The 17615-nt window shown below is 33.7% G+C and overlaps 1 protein-coding gene and 1 non-coding gene across 4 annotated transcripts; one reads left to right on the forward strand and one right to left on the reverse strand.

Moving 5' to 3' along the window:
• Positions 1-239: 239 nt before the first annotated feature.
• Positions 240-12706, reverse strand: LOC115984204. 3 transcript variants are annotated; one of them, XM_031107169.1, is made up of 14 exons: positions 11915-12706; positions 11644-11730; positions 10171-10280; positions 9537-9587; positions 7842-8013; positions 6646-6963; positions 6362-6565; positions 4724-5203; positions 4385-4594; positions 2974-3162; positions 1787-1950; positions 1508-1660; positions 1321-1399; positions 240-888 (listed from the first exon to the last, which is right to left on the reverse strand). In XM_031107169.1, the coding sequence occupies exons 1-14, from the start codon at positions 12356-12358 to the stop codon at positions 448-450; spliced, it is 3102 nt and encodes a 1033-aa protein (XP_030963029.1). In that variant the 5' UTR covers positions 12359-12706; the 3' UTR covers positions 240-447. The 3 variants fall into 3 exon arrangements, with proteins under 3 accessions (XP_030963029.1, XP_030963028.1, XP_030963030.1); XM_031107168.1 differs by having other exon boundaries at positions 2974-3222; XM_031107170.1 differs by lacking the exon at positions 1321-1399 and having other exon boundaries at positions 754-888; positions 2974-3222.
• Positions 12707-15131: 2425 nt separating this feature from the next.
• Positions 15132-15203, forward strand: TRNAG-UCC. The gene has a single exon. It is a non-coding gene; the product is annotated as a tRNA-Gly (tRNA).
• Positions 15204-17615: the final 2412 nt, after the last annotated feature.

A 17615-nucleotide genomic window follows, 5' to 3' on the forward strand; every position in this document is an offset into this window, starting at 1 on the left:
AACGAACTTTTATAATAGTTAAAGGACAAAAGTGATATTTTATCTTCTTTTTTTTTTTTTTTAAATATAATATTTTGTAAATTTTTCCCACCTAGACCTGTTTTTTTTTCCATGTTTTTCGTTTCCCATATAAAATTTCTGACAAAGTAACTAATCATTCATCTACACCTCTCCATTCCTTTAGTTTCTTTTCCAAAGAATTTATCCTCTTATAAAATTGGGATAAGAAAAAGTTATAAAAAAAAAAAATAGTTAACTATTATACATTTCAGCCACTAAACAAGATCAATGACCAGAAGGATGCAGTTTTACATACAAAACCCTCACATGAAAATCACAAATTGATGCATCCTTCCAAGCAAAAATTACAAAAACTAAAAAAAAAAATAATAATAATAAAAGAATTTGCAAATTACACTACTCTAAATGAAGCTCAAACCCATGACATTAATTTAACACTGCAGTACTCGTGTTTGAATTTTTCATCTCAGGTGGAGGCTTCACATACTTCCCTATTACTTTTTGGTGAGTGCGCTTCCTAATCCTATCAATTTTGTCTTTACTTCTTTGCTTCCTATCTTCCTTTTGCCGATGCCGTAATTTCCTTTCTCGCTCATATACACCTTGCCAGAAGATCTCACCAGTTGATGGCCACAACCACCGTCTGGTAGGATGCTCAGAATCAGCCTCCTCCGCCAAATCCTCATCCATGCTCTTTAGTGTCGCATATGAGAACCATCTAATCCACATTTGACCTCTCCGGCTCTTGAATTTATGGTGTTCCTGCATTACTCCTGTGTCGGGGTTCACATACACCATCCGCCTTGCACTGTGGTATGCCCAAACATTTATAAGTAGCTCAAGAAGCCGTGAATAGCACTGCTTATCCTGCAAATTGTAAACGATAATTCAATTACCACAAAATAGACCAATATCCCACGTACCTTATAATTTGCAAAATTAAAATTTAAGAAAATCCATCCACACAAATAGTTTATGCCAAAGCATATAGTAATTTTCTTTTTCATTCATTTTCTTTTGTAATATATCTTTAGGGCCAATCAAGCAGGACATCCAGAACTCAAGAAAAAAGCAAATTATGTGTCCGTTTGGCATGATTAATTTTGCCAGTTTATTTTTGTTACTATTCATGACCCCACTACACTTTTTGATACTATTCATGGGTGTCACTGTACTATTTTAACTAATTTTTACTTTGATTTACAGTACTTTTAGCAAAAAAAATTTAGTTTCAGCAAAATAAGCAAATCCCAAACAGACCCTATGTAAGAATAGAAAATTAAATAAGTAGAGAAGTACTTTGGAAAAACTCAAATAACATTGTCCACTTGAATGGTGCTCGTCATACATATGTGCATCCAATGCATCTACAAACATTCTGCACATGGGATCATATCAACAGGTTAAAAAGTGAACAACTAGTACATAACTTTCTCATTACATGAAATAAGTAGTGCTAGAGAAACCAAGTTGTTCGTTATCCTACCTAGAAAACATCACAAACTCTAGGAAGGACCTAGTTGGCAAAGCCCAACTCTGCATGACAGACCATGTGCCACCATCAACAGGCATGGGTGGTAAAGAATCCAAATCGTGCTTTATGCCATACATCCTCTTAAGAGCCTCAGCAAAAGCGAACCTTCAATCATCAATGATGAAGAAAATCAGATTAAAATTTTAAACCACACAGAGAGAGAGAACGGATATATACAGAATTATTCATACAATTAAAAATTTCATGTCACATTTTTTTTGCTGGTCTTACTTGCAATTTCCAGCATTTATAGCATCGCAGAATGACCAAAAATCCAGCTGCAAAGAGTTTCGTGGATCCAAATCCAACCGCACCCAAAAGTAGAGCGTGTCCCCATGCCTTTGAGTTTCGATAGCATCTAACAATGCATTTTCAGCAATTCTAGATAAAGATGCCTGTTTAAGCCCTCCACATTAGATATAAAACTGGATCTAAAGGCACACATCAAAAAAAAATTTAAAACAAAAAAGTTACTTCATTGCTTTGCTTCACTAACCTGTGTGCACGCGTGCACATCCAACCCCAAAAGGTTGGAGGTTCAACATAGGTGGTGTTTTTTATTTTATTAATGGTTCATTTGGATTGAGGGAGAGGGAGGGAGAGTAGAGTATAATTGGCCCAAAATTAGTCTATTTTAAGCTAACTCTACTCTACTCCCCTCCACTCTCCTCCCTTCCCCCTCAATCCAAATGGGCCCTAAGTTCAAACTAATGACCTCCGCTTCATGAAGCATGGTCCCTAGCCAATTGTGCTACCCCTTGGAGTAACAAATGTGCTGTAATTTATTTCTTTAACAATTTAATTGTATTCACTTTTTCTTGTATGTTTCAAAAATTGATCACAGCTAAAAATTTAATAATTATAAAGGTAATTATAAGAGGCATGAATGATCACAAAATTCAAGTAACAAACACTAGGGACGCATATTGCACCACCACCGCTAACAGCAACTACAAAGCATTAGTTTCAAAAATTTTGAAGTCGGCTACTAATCCTCAACAAATTAGTTAAGGTTGGCCACATATTCCACCATCCCATCAAAAACAAAAAGGAGTTTCATGTACTATCATATGACATTTTAAGAATCACATAATACAATGATTGCAGTCAGGTGATCCATGTTGCCATCCTTGTAAGACCTGGAAGTTCAATGACGCCAAGAACAGTTAAGATAGACCAGTCATTTTCTGACATGCCTTATAATATCATCACATGACACAGCCCACTGTTTTAACTTACAAGATTGATGGGTCATAGAAAATGCAAAAAATGGCCGCTAGTTAGATGTTTAAAAATATGTTGAAATCAAGTGTTTTTTCACTTGAGAGAGTAAAGACTTAAAAAAGAAAAAGGTACTCTAGAGCAGATCCATGTAAAAAACAATAGGGAATAAAGCAATATAAAGAGCATTAACAAACCTTCCGCGCTGTTGCTCTCCAAGACTGAAACCCAATCCAAGCATTCTTATGAACACGGTCGATCCGATTTGCAATTGCAAAAAAGGCTCCATATTCACCAAGTATATCTCGATAGTAAGGGTTATCAAGAAGTGGAAGACGAGCAGATGCATCAATATCTTCTGCCCCAGGTCTTCGGCCTTTAGTGGACTGCAAGTACCCAGTCCATGTATACATATGAGATTGAATGTAATAGCTCATCTCATCCAACTTCAACTCAAGAGAAACAAGTACAATAACTATTAGATAAGTATTAAGGCCTGCTCAAGTAGAGTACAAAGGTGGCCAGGAAAAAAAAAACCCATACACACACACACACACATCCCCAAGGAACACATCTAGAAAGCAAATTTGCATACTACAAATGGTTGTCTGGAAAGAATTGCAAAAGCATATAAAAGAAGAAGAGCAACTATTGAACCTACCAACCCCCATGCTCAAGAGAAAGCACACTATTGAACTCTGAATCTTATATTGCTAAATAAGGTATCTATAATATTGACACGAAATGAGACTATTACCAAAAAAAATAAAAAATAAAAAATAAAAACCAATGCCAAATTGCATATAGATGAATGACTACAATTTTTCTGGCATACCATTTCGAAGGCTGCATTTGTTTCACCTGGAAATATTTTTCAACCATAAAATATTTTCAAGTGAAAAAATTTTCCAGAAAATAAAATATTTTCAAGTGTTTCGTTGCGTTCCTAAAAATTCTTCGAAGAATATTTTAAGAATGTTTGTTTGCATTCCTAAAAATGCTCCAAAAAACAGATTTTCTACTACTTTCCCACAATTTCTCAGCTCCCAAACAGGCATCACATAATAAACAAATTCAGAAATTAAAATTTACAACCAAAACCAACAAAAATTCACAAGCAAAAATGCAGGTAGACAGAACACCAAACTGGCATCCCCTGGGTGAATGACAGCGACATAGAGGGGTGACGGGACGAGGTGGCAGTTACAAGGATGAGGCAGAGCGGCAATGAGGATGAGGAGCGAAATCTAGGGATGGGGTTGGGTGGGTCACGGAGGTCGGCTGGATCTAGTGGTGGGTGTGGCTGGGTGGAGTGGTTCTGCTGCTCAAATGTGAAGGACTCTTGGCGTGTAAAATTTTATGACTGAAATAAGGGCAAAAAACGTTTTACACCAAAACAACCCATATTTTCCAAAACCCCAAACACCCGCAAATACTGAAAATATTTTCCAGAAATCAATCTCAGGTGAAACAAACGCAGCTTAAGGTTGACATTTTTTGTTGGAAAAAAATTCATTTGTAATTCCATATTAATATAAATGTATGGACCTACAAGTCTCCAACTATGTCTGTTGTAAGGAAAAAAGTGAAAGATACTTGGTAACTCACCAGCCCAATCCCGCGATAAAGAGAAGAAAGGTGTAGGAAAGGCCAGGTACCCTCCCCAAAGTACGGTTCATAAATGCTCAGTGGTTGACCAGTCCTTTCAAGCTCCCCCTCATCCCTTTCATGCAAATCCTGCTTAGATCTATCAGCCTTTTTGGCACTTCGATATACTTCCTCCCAGGTTCCATGAGACTGATCAGATCTATCCTTCAACTTCATCAAATACCAAATAATGTGAGTTTTCAAACACATACACACACACACACAAAATTGGATAAAGGTCATCAAAATTATTTACCAATATTACACAAAAAATACATAATTTCACAGGACATCACTTACCTCTTCTTCCTCTTTTCTTTTTCTGGCATTAGCAATCTCAATGTTTTTCTCTTCCTCCCATATGCTATATAAAAAAGGTCCATCATCAGCACTAAGTGGTCTATCTTTTGGAGCATTGTTCCACTGCTGCTCAAACTTGTCTAAAAATGTGTAACTTCTCAAAGTGCAGTTAATATATGTTGAATTTGATAGTGCTTCAAATAAATGCCATTGCCATTTTTCCTTAAATTTGAGAGGCATTTCTGCAACATCCTTAGGAGGAGCAACTTCTGATGGGAGCTTGAGAACATTTACAAGGAGTGATGCATATCCCTCAACAGTTTCCGAAACCATCAGGTTTCTTGCAGTACTTCTTCCTATAGAGGCAATATTGCGAGCTAGCGATGATACTTTTCCATTTGAGAACACTTGCCTTATAACTTGTGTCAAAAACTTAGGATTCTCCTTAGGGAAAAGATAGCCATTCACCCTGTCATCAACCTAGTTGTTATTGCCAATGCAGTTAGTAGTTTGATTAGAAAAACAGTTGAAACAAACTGATTATTCAAAATGAGAAAACTATTGGAAAGCATGATGTTTAAGATGCCTTATAAGCAATTACTCTAGCTGTCTAGCATGGCAACATATTAGAAATGAATACCCACAGTTAATTAGGTCCTGCCTTGAGATTCCTTACGTCAAAAATTCTTTTTTTTTTTATAGGTCCTTATTTCAAAAATTCAATGGCTGGTAGATAGGCTTAGCTACATGAATTTAAGATAAACAACTCAAGGTGACTTTTTTTTTGGGAAGCCTCTGGGTGATTTTTCATACTAAAATAAACTTAATATGTAACAAAACCTTTCCACAAGGGTCTCCAAGCCAACTAGTTAGAAGAATGCTGAAGGAACAAAATTTAATTTTTTGTGTTAAAAAAATGGACTATCAATACTGTTAAATTACCGATTGTCCCAAAAGCTTAAACTATTGAGATAAGGTAAATTTAATCATTCAACCATACAATTCTAACACTTCCCCTCACGTTTGGCCCGCATGGGAATTTAAATGGGAAGTAGAATGGAGGCAATGATAGAACTTAGGATCCCTCGCTCTAATACCATGTTAAATTATCGATTGTCCCAAATGCTTAAACTATTGAGATATGGTAAATTTAATTATTTAAACAAACAATTCTTATAGTACTCTTCATAATATAGGGAATAAAGTTTCAAATACTGTAAGGCCAGCCATGGGCATTTAAAAGAATATTTGTTCATGAAATCACTAGACCTCAAATGAGGCTGTTGGTAGATGAGAGGCAGGGGAAAAAAATTAAAAATAACATAAGAAATGAACAAATCAGGAGCTACCACGCTGGTAAATACAAGTGTCCTTTAAGTCAAAGGCCTAACAAGGAACAAGAAGACAGAAAAGAACCAGGTTCAAGTCTTTGGTAGACGGGAAAATAATAATTTTAAAGACAACAACCGAAAGTATTGGGGACACGTATTTACAGAGCTGAATTGAGATTATGAATGCATTATCCTCCCATGAAAACTTTTGTTATTTACTGTATACATTTAGTTGCTTTGGAACATATACATGTGTGTTGATCAGAGTTGGTGTGTGAAGAGATGAGAACAGCATTTAGAAACATACATATTTCCTTATCATGGAGAGGTCTGGGGCAATGATTGGCTTCTCGAAGCACATGGCTTTCATTAAAACTTCCGGAAAAGATTGCTCTTCAAGGAAGGATCCATATATCACAAGATCAGCCATGCTTAAAACATTGTCTGCATCCACATCAATAGCTTTGTGCTTTACAATGCCGCTTGGATATGTCAAGTTAATAGCAATTTCCTACCGACAACAAGATAGCCAATAAGATGATGACTAAATCTATCCAAAAATATTAGAACCACACTTTAGCAGATATTTACCTCAAATACCACGCCATAGTTACTTGTTGAATCCCCACTTAGAACCACAATTTTGAGATTAGAATTGGAATTATTATCTAAAGGGAAGTCTGAAAGAACTGGTAATAAAGCCTGTAAAATGATGGCATGCTCCAACCACAAACCCCTATACATAAATTGGCTTCCCACAATGGCTATAACAGCATCTTCAAGCTCATAACCCATCTTGACACGCAGATTATCTTTGTGTAAGGCCATTACAGTGTCTGCTTCCCATGCTTCAGCAGGGGTACCCGGAATAACAAAAAAGTTTCCAACATCAAATGTGGAGTAAATCATCTGTTGAAAGACCAGAATGATATAAGACTACTAGAAATAAGTGCCAACTTTTATTGGGGCAAAAACTCACTTATCCAAAAAAAGAGTGCTAATTTCAGAACCAATTTCAATGCTTTGTTAATTAGACAATGAACAAGTTATCATCGGCTCACTTTATTTATAAACTAGGATGCTTTCTCAATGTCACATGAGTTTTATTGGCATATGGTTTCCAGTCTGCACACTTAGATCTCATGAGTCATTTACTCTATCCTAATTAAAAAAGATAGGAAATTGAAAAACCAAGAATGGTGTGGAACAAGGAGTTTAAAGAGGATTTAGATTTCTTTCTTTGGTTTAAATAAGTTGAATGGGGTATGAAAAAATAAAAATAAAAATCCTATTGATTAAAAAATTTATGGAGGAGGTTTAGATTTATTAATATATGGATTTGAAACATATGGATCATTTCGATCAAGGAATTTAAAGAGGATTTAGATTTCATTCTTTAGTTTAAATAACATGAATGGAGTATGAAATGAAATAAACAAATAAAATAAAATAAAATCCTATTGATTAAATTTATTGAGGTTTAGATTTATTAATACATGGATTTGATACGACTAAGTGTTAGAGGTCATTTCAAATCCATAATATTACAAGTGTTTTTGTTTGAACAAATCTCTAAAACTCACATCATAATAAGGTGTTAAATTTATATCAAGCAATTTATATTAACAATTATTTTTCAAATCCCTTGATTTTAAATCATAAAATCCAAACGCAACCCAAAGGAGTTTTATCACTGGATACTGGAAATCATCCATTCCATGTGTACTAAATGTAAACAGATTATCAACAAGAATGAGCGTCTACAAGAATTTCCTGTTAAATATTACCGGAAGGATATAGTTTGGAAAGACAACAACACTAGAGCGGTTGAAGATTCTTTTCCAATCATTTAAAAGATCGATATGACCACTTGAAATATATTTTCTTGAATGAGTAGCAAGCGATCTTTCATGGATGGTCCATATCAGAGGTAATGACTTGAAAGGTTCCTGCACAAAACTGTAACAAGTAAAATCATTCTATTAATTGGATAAGCACAATGCTGATGAGAAGAAATCTTAAGCATCATTGGCAACATACTTAGAAATATTTCAATAAAACTAAGGAAAATTAAATCACACAAATAAGAAACAAATGAAACTAAAATGGAACAAAATCAGAGTGATTACATTAACTAGCAAAAGAGTCAGTGAGTTTTCCTTATTAACCTTCTACGATAACAGAAGCTTCCACACTTAATTCGTAACAATCTAATGAAGAAGCTCTCTCATTTTTATTTTTATTTTTATTTTTATCGGTGAACAAGTTCTCATTATTAATAATGCAAAAGGATAGTTGAGAGCTCACTATCTCAAGCAATCACGTTCTTGCTATGCTTGTCTCCTCAAGAAAACTATATAACCAAGATTTTGTTCTCCCTATAAAAGAGTGGAAGAAATTTTTACACTGGCAACATTAGTGCCAGAGATGATTCTGTGTCTGAACCAACAAAAATTACCTCAGGCCTCAGCCCACATGGGTCCCCCTTGGCACCACATTGTCAAGCCATCTGTTGCCATCCACACTTGTGCAGACAACCAAGAGACCTTAAGCTACATAATATAAGGTCAATTCTGGTCTATGTCAAAGCCTCTGGTCCATCACAGATATCTACCAAATCATTATAGTCTATGTGACGCAAGACAAGTAGAACAAAATTAAACAATAGGAAAATAAAAGATAGGAACCCAGGAGTCAACACCTTGGCTTGCTTGGAGTTGGCAACAAGCGAGGAAAACCACTAAGAGTCAGCACTTAGGGTTGGTTGGAGTCAGCACTAGACCACAACCAAAAGGAAACTTTTAATTCATCCAAAAAATCATATCTAAAATTGAGTACAATAGTTTGCTTATATTGGAAAAACTTTTTTTTATAACTAACTTATATAGGAAAAACTAAACCTAAGGCATAGGAAACCCTACTTATTGAATGATAGAAATACCCTTCACTTTTAAATAAAAATACAAATTAACCTAATTAAATACTAGGGCCTAAAATAAAAATACACTTGATGTTCAAAAACAAATATTAATAAATTATAATAAAATTCTCCTTGTGCATCCCACATCACTATACCTCATTACCAAGACCACAACAATGTGCTAGATAGACAACTTCCCAGTTCCCACCCAACTTTTAAACCAATATTTAAAAGAAGGCATAAGTATATTTGTATTTTTTTTTTTATCGTCGATAAGTATATTTGTAATTATTGAACACTCAAATGATAAATGTTTTTATTAAAAAAACTACTGGAAGTTGTTTCCAATCATCTATATGTACTTCTCTCTTTGTTCCTTTATGTTTTAAAAAATCTGATGCTATTATAGTGATACAGTATCATCAGCTCTAATAGTTTTCCAAACCAGTTTCTATACTGAAGAAATTTTAGAAGGGAGAGTGCAGAGAGTTCATGTGACCACAATAACTTGAAGTTTATTGTTTCAAAAACATAGATAAAATCATAAAATAACTAATCTTACCATGAAAAGACACCTCTGGCTTCAAAAGAGTTCACAAGTATGCCATCATAGCTGCAAAATACATTCTTGTTATATGTCCAAAAGTTACCAGATCCAATAAACTGAACCACATTCATATGCTCTGACCAACAACTCAAAAATTACATTTTATATATTTAGTAATAATTGCATAGTCACCTTGATCAAATTTCAATAAGCATTTAATTTAATATTACACAAAACTAAATGATAATGGATAACATCAATTTCATTTGCATGAGAATCATGACAAAAGACCAAAAAATCTATTCGTAATTAATTGATCACCAATTCAGAAAAATCAAATCATGATGTGAACATAGATTTTTTTCACAAGACACTGAACACAGCCCATCAAATGCCAAATGTATTGAAACAACTTTAATATCATTTCAACATTCCTTGGTAAGATTAAGTTAGAACAGAGTGATAGTTTTCCTTCTTTTTTCTTTTTCTTTTTTGTTATAAATTATTTTTATTAAATGAACTGACTGCTCTTTCTGGGAACCGGAGCAAAATAATTCTTAATTTTGCTTCAATCTAAACAAAATCCCCTAGATAAATTATTTTTTCCTTAAGTTCAAGGTACATTGGAAAAGTAGTATGAGACACGTACTTTAACCAATCAACAACAATCCCTGTCTTATCAAATGCTTGAATAATGGTGACTGGAATTCCTATTGTTCTCCAAACATCATGCACAGGACCATCTTCAAGTGAATAAACCTGCAAAATTAATAGAAATCTGACGTCATCATCTGATATAAAAGTTATAAAATTTCCATTTATAATTTTATGGTTCACAGTGAACTCAAGGTAAATGCTTTTAGTCACAATACAACTTTTCCAAGACCTGAGATGGGCAAGTCTCTCATGACAAGTCAACAACCAAAGAAACATCTTATGGTCATTTGCCTCCAATGCTAAGGGCATATAATTCTTTGGACAAAAAGGAAATTCTATAAGAGTATACAACATGGAATGAGTTACAAGTTAGAACCACTAAATGACTACTGCCAATTTGAATTTCTTTTATATTTTCACAGAAGTGAGGAAGTTGGGGTATAAAATCTGAATCTCATATGTTAAATACTTACAACAGGTAAATAAATCAATATTTAAAGATCCCAGAAACATATATCTAGTCCTCATGCTCACAATTACTGTCCCAAATTAGGCCAATCTTTCAAATTTTCATAGCCAGTCATTTGATTCAATCATATTTCCATCAAATTCAAATTGAGGTCAAATTATTGATTTTCATCACTCCATCTCTTCACGGTCATTTCCTTCAAACCCTACCATGTGCTAGAGCTTTTATACCATTCTGTATGTCCTGAAAATTTTATGGCAAAATTTTCTTTCACGACATACATAAGTTTCACAGGTAAGGATGTGTAGAACATTAAGAGTTAGAGAAAGACAAAGACAAGAGACCAACTACAAAATAATTTGAAACTTGCAATAAATTCTCTATAAATTTTGACAGTGATTCCAGTAGACCATTAAGATGGTTTGATTTTAAATTTTAATGAAGAGGTAGCAGGAAAAGCATGTAATAAGATGGCTGCAAATATTCCAGTAAGTTCATTTTGCTATTCAATTCAAGTAAAATTGCTATATCCCCCTTCTAATCTCATTTTCCATCAAGAGAAAATGAACAAAAAGAAAAAAAAAACCTTGATTTCCCTAGCATAAAAGTGAGTAACCATTATGAATTTGATAGGTCCAAGGTTAACAGCAATAAAATAGGTCTAATTTACTTATAAAAAAAAAATGGTCCAATTCACTTCTAATTCCTACAATTGCCAATGACTAAGAACCAGAATATCAAGCACAATATCAGAACACTAAGAGTGGATTACAGTCGCCTAAGCAAGAATCAAGTGATAATTTGAGAATTAGGATTCAAGCCTAAATGCCATTTGTAACACTTGGTTAAAATCTATCCCATGCCTCTGCACTACCCAGCTAGTGATGTTGCAGTCATCACTCAAGTAAAAATGCCATAGTCCTAGAAACATTGTTTACTCTCTTCACAACCATACTCCAAACGTAAAAGTACAAGAACACATACAAATGAAACTACCTGAAATTCATAGCCAATCTCCTGCAAAGCAGCTGCAACTGTCACCATCAGTAATTTTTGTGAATCAACCGACAGATCTGCAAAAACCTTCAAGTAGAAAATGAAATAAAATAAAAAAACAGTCACGCACCCCAAAGAAGCAAAGGATCCTCCAAAGTAATTAATCTCACTATAGAAATAGTAAACATCAAACCACACAATACCATTGAGCAAACAAACAAACAAAAATGTAAGAACCCACAAATAGTTCTGACAATAATTGAATACTGACCATTGCAAGCTGGGGTTTTCTGTAGGAAAAACGCTGTTTTGTCCTGTTGAATGCAGGAGAATAGAGAATAGCCTCTCTAGCTTCTCTTTGAAATTTGTCCAAAAGCTTTGAAGGCTCAAATCTAATATCCTCCCCAAAATCCAACACACCCATCTCCTTCAAAAACTTGAAATCCCCAGAACTGACTTCCACATTATCTTGCAATGAAGAATTCCCAGACTTTTCCACAGAACCAGGCAGAAACATCTGGAAGAGCACCACAAAGAAGAGGAACACAGCCACAGTGCAAATCCATTGCAGGTAATCTAGCTTCTTGAAAAGCAAGAACCTTGAGAACCTTGATCTGGGTCTCTGTGAAAATGGGTGCCTCTCAGTTCTAACAGAAGAAAAAGACCTGAAAAGGTTGTCTCTTTTCAATGGAATCCCAGTTTCCAAAGAACCCATTTAGAGTCCCATCAAAATAAAGGAAAACACAGCTTCAAAATTGACAAGAACACATCAAAATCAGCTCTTCTTATAGTGTTCTTCTTCTCAGTGCAAAACAAAAAGAAGACAAAGAAAGATTACACAGGAGGGGGAGGTTTGTGTTGTGATGTTAATAAGCATGCTTGAGGTGAAAGGTCAGAGAAAGAGGAGGATTCATTGGGGTCATCATATTCACAATAATAAGGATGATAATGATGACGTGTATTTGGTCATAGTCATAGACATAGACTTTTTTTTTTTTTTTTTTTTGTCAACCAGAGGTTTTTACAGTACTTTTTGTTACTGATCAGAGACTTGTTTAAAAGATTGGAGAAACTGGTTTTTCTTTTTTTTCTTTTCTTTTTTGTGAAATCAAATGTGGTGTTGTTAGAATAGAAGTAGTAGAAAGAAAGTAGTAGAAAAAGCAAACACTGAAAGAGCTACAAATTCGGGAAGGGACAATCTAAAATCTAATAGAACCTTATTTGTAGCGTGTGGTGTCTTAAATTACAAGTTTGCTCACAAGGATAGCCTAATCCCATCTGTTTAAGTATTAATTTCACTATTCACTGTTTTTAACTTATCTATACTTATAGCCAATCGATAGTGGCATTCTGAAATTTTGATTGGCTTATATTTTATATTTTTAAATGAATTCTAATTATTTAGTTCTTTAGAAAAACAAAATATGCCAAGAGCCAATCCCCTGTCCTTACTCCTTATAAACTGTCAAATTATTAAAAAATTTAAATAAAATAAAGAGTAAAAGAACTGTAAGTTTCTTTAAAAAAAGTTCAATGTTTCTCCATGTGTGTTAAAAATACTTAGTATTCTCAACAAAAAAAAAAAAAGTTGCTTAAAATCAATACTATACATTAGCTTGATAATTTGTCAATAACCTTTTAAGTTAGATGACATCTTCTTATGCTTTTTTTTTTTAAATAGACATATTCTTACGTTCTTATTATTTTTAATGAGCGTTTTTATATTCAAAATCTTTTTTTTTTTCTTTGAAAAAAAAATGTGGTTTTAAATCATTATAGAGTGATTGTGGTATATATATAATTGGGTAAAGTAAGTATTTGGTCTCTATCTTATATAATATATTTCAATTTGATCCCTAACCTTGCAATTATGTCAATTTGGTCTATAATCTTTTAGTATCATATCAATTTAATTTCTACCATTATCTTTTTTATGAAAATTGATAACATGTTTAATAGCCAAAATAAAAAATTAGCTTCCATTTATCTGACAATAAATTTAAATTTTATTTTTATCATTTGTCATGTAAGTAATTTTCATCTAAGATATAACGGCAGAAACAAAATTGACACGATATTAAAATGTTAAGAAACAATTCCACACCATTAAAAAATTATGAACTAAATTGAAATATAGTGTAAAAATTAGAGATTAAATATATAGTTTACCCTTTATAATTTTATATAACCATTAACATAGATTTTTACAGAGTTATATAAGTTTGTACAAATAAATGTCAATGTCTTTACTACTATTCATTTTGCAATAAATATCACAAACTCAAATGCGTGTACTAATAATATTCAATGATTCCCTATTTTTACTTTCTCAAAAAAAAAAAATTCCCTATCTTTACCAAAAAAAAAAAAAAAAGAGTTTACAATTAAAAGAAATAGAGAATAAATGTATGGTTCTCTACCTGCTTCTATCTGCTTTATTAGGTTCCTTCTTCCCTAAGATTCTGGATAGAGATAGTTCCAGACCATATGGCATTTTTGGGTCACAAAGATGATTTTTTTTTTTTGATAACCAAAGATGATGTTCAGTAAACATAAAAAATATTAGCGATATCCTTTGTTTTTATGGAATTGATAACTTTTATCATAATAAAAAAATGGAATAAACATGTGGTTGGCACTTGGCAGACTCAATTTTAACTATACACCCAAAAAAATAAAAAATGACAAGATTTTAATCTTTAAATATACAGTAAAAACTGCTTTAAATTGGATAACAACAAAGTTTTGTTCCTTTTATTTAATTTAGAAGCAGGGAAAAGCACACTGTCTTACCATAAAAGAACAAACTCATAAAAAAATATTTTCCAAAAAGAACAAAAAAGAAATCAATTAATAAAAAATAAACTATTGTAACAGTTTGACAACTGGAGTAGTTGCAGTAATTACCTGTCAAGCACAGAGATGGGCACTTACTCCATTTTCTTTTGCGAGTGCTTACCCTTTTTGGCTTAAGACTTCTACAGGCTACTTTCCTCTTGTGAGTTTAGAGATGTTTACGCCGTTACCAAACGTTGTTGTTATTTGTATTTTTTGAAAATATATAAATGGAAAAGTATATGAAAATATGTATAATATTATTTAAACACTAAAAATTGTTACTCAAAACACCTTATCAAATCACCTCTTATTTTGCAAATTTCATCTTCCCCAGATCCAGATTTTTATTAATATTTAATAGTTGAATATTTTCAACTTTCCCAACCCCATTTAACATAAAATATTTACACAACTTCCCCCCATATTCCAGTCAGATTTCTCTGTAAATATCACAGGATAAACGACTTATTATTTATGTCCAAATCCTTAACCCAGATTGAGCTGTTGTTTTGTATCCACTATTTCAATCTAGGAGTGCTTGTTCATAGCTTAATTTAAACCTTATATTAAAAGCTTGCAATTGTTGAGAATTCCTTAGTCTCTTGATTGCTAACTAGAAGTCATAAATTGCTCAGTCGAATAACAATTCAGCGTTTGTAGTCCAACGGTTAGGATAATTGCCTTCCAAGCAATAGACCCGGGTTCGACTCCCGGCAAACGCACGTCTCTAAAGGAAATTTTCTTTTGTCCCTTAGGAGAGGGTCAAAGCTCAGGAACAAAAATGTAAAATTTGTGAGACATCATAATCCAAATGTGAGGTTGGGAGAGAGGGTCAAAGCTCAGGGCCAAAAATGTAATTTTGTGAGACATCATAAGCCAAATGTGAGGTTTGCACATTATAGTACAAAATTTCTCGCCAATTCTGCACAATTTATAACAAGAAATGGGACTTTTCTCAAAAAAAAAAAAAAAAAAAAAAGAAATGGGACTAGTATTTTTTTTTCCCCCCTTCCCTTTTTACTTATTTTCTTTGCTTTCATAGCAACCGAATAGTAGAAATTGCAGTCTTTCTCTTTCTATACTTTCCTTTCCCTCCTTCACTTGATCCAAATGCAATTTTAGGTTTCTACAAAAATGAGAATAGGTGTGATTTTGGCATTGACTAATAAGCCAGCTTTTTACTTTTTTGTTTTTATGTACAGCTTTTTAAAACTTTATTTGAGATTAAGTCAGCTTTTTACTTTTTTGTTTTTATATACAGCTTTTTAAAACTTCATTTGAGATTTCTTACGTTTTCACTTTGCAGAATACAAGTATACTTTAATACACTTTCAATAAAAAACTAAATAAGGTGTTCCCAAATAGACAAAAATCCAAGAAATATGATTTCATTTTCAATAAAACTAAAATCACAACAAAATTTCACATCCCTAATTTGTCTACTAACTCATTCATGAACACGCCACAATCTACAATTTAATTCTATTTTAATGGTTCATGTGTGAGATGATAGACAAATTTGAAATTGTTGTGAAAATCATCTCATATCTCTCGTTCCATTTTAACCCAAGAAAATAAGGAAGTGCTTTAGTCCTTGAAACCCTTTAAAGCTCCTGGTCCATATGGGCTTCATGCTAGGTTCTTTCATTGTTTCTGGCCGCTAGTTGAAACTTCAGTAATAGAAATAGTTCAAAGAGCTTTTCTAGAGTGAAAGAGTTCCCCACTTCATCAATAAAACTCTTATTATGCTTATCCCAAAGCACCCTGGAGTAGATTGTCTTTGCAGCTTTCAGCCAATCAATTTATGCAACACTATGTATAAGGTTATCATGAAGAAAATTGTTGCAAGATTGTGCCCTTTTTTGTCAAATTTCTTAGCTTCTATGCAAACCACCTTTGTCCTAGGTAGAAAAGGCATTGAAATTTTTGACATTGTCCAAGAACTTCTACACACCGTAAGCTCTAAGAAAGGCAATGTGGGGTACATGGCTCTTAAGATTGATCTTGAGAAGGCGTATGACAGATTAAAATGGAGCCTTATTGATTGTTATTGTTCAACATTCCAAAATACCTTGTGAATGTGATCATGGGTTGTGTTTCCTCATATAGTGTTGCTATGCTTTTTAATGGAGGAGCTTTAGAGGAGTCCCAACCTTCTCAGAACATTAGGCAAGGTGACCCCCTATCCTCATACTTATTCATTATGTGTATGGAAGTTCTTGGTTTCCTAATTAGAGACAAATGTGACTCTGAGCTATAGGACTTGGTGAAAGCTTAGTCAATGACAAGGTCTTACTTAGTCTTCTTGTCTAAGCTTGAGCCAATACATGTGATCTTCTCCAAATTAGATTCGTTCAGGGGGACGTCTTCTAATTCTTTTATCAACTCAAAGGTTGCCCTCCTTTCTTCAATGTTCATGGTTGATAATCGTTCAACTATCTCTAACATAGCCAAATAGCACTCCCTAGCTGTTAGTTGATCTCCCTAAGCTTCTTCTATCCCATACTCTGTTGGAAACTTGACTGCTAGATGGTAAGTGGGCGTTGTTGCTCTCCATGTATTCAAAGTAGGTTGTCCTATGATGGTATTGTAAAAGGACAAACAGTCCACAACAAGGAAATTCACTTCCTTTGTGATTTGTCATGGATAAGACCCAACAACAACAGGCAAGGAGATTGTTCCCATGGGATAAAATTTTGTTCCTCCAAAGCCAATCAGGGGGCACTTGCTAGACAAAGTCGTTCCTTGTTAATCCCTATTTGAAGGTCTGATAATAAAGAATGTTCACTAAACTCCCATTGTATACTAACACTTTCTTTATGATGAAGTCAAGTATTGTCAAAGTGATGATTATAGCATCGTCATGAGGATGATGTAATCTTTTTGCGTCCTCTTCTGTAAAGATACTATTGGCTCATCCATCTTGGGTACCTTCGGTGGACAATTGCACTGCACGAAGATAAGTCTTCTTTGATTTAGACAACCCTCTTATTGACGTTCCTCCTACTATCATCCTTATCTCTCCAAGAGGAGGTCTCAGTGGTTCTTTTGCTCTGCTCTTCAGCAGCTGTCTTTTGTCTCTTTGATCCTGTCCAACAAAGTTCTTCAACTCCCCTTGCTTGAATAGGACCTCA

This window comes from Quercus lobata, chromosome 4 (genome assembly GCF_001633185.2).
Source record: "Quercus lobata isolate SW786 chromosome 4, ValleyOak3.0 Primary Assembly, whole genome shotgun sequence".
Taxonomy (NCBI): Eukaryota; Viridiplantae; Streptophyta; class Magnoliopsida; order Fagales; family Fagaceae; genus Quercus; species Quercus lobata.

What these genes read in the sequence shown, in the direction of transcription:
- LOC115984204 (XM_031107168.1), bottom strand. Translation starts at nt 12,358, where the DNA reads ATGGGTTCTTTGGAAACTGGGATTCCATTGAAAAGAGACAACCTTTTC. An exon ending in ACTATGGCGTGGTATTTGAG is followed by an intron (nt 6,566 to 6,645) that starts GTAAATATCTGC and finishes TGTTGTCGGTAG; the next exon opens with GAAATTGCTATTAACTTGAC. An exon ending in GAGTTTGTGATGTTTTCTAG is followed by an intron (nt 1,400 to 1,507) that starts GTAGGATAACGA and finishes TCCCATGTGCAG; the next exon opens with AATGTTTGTAGATGCATTGG.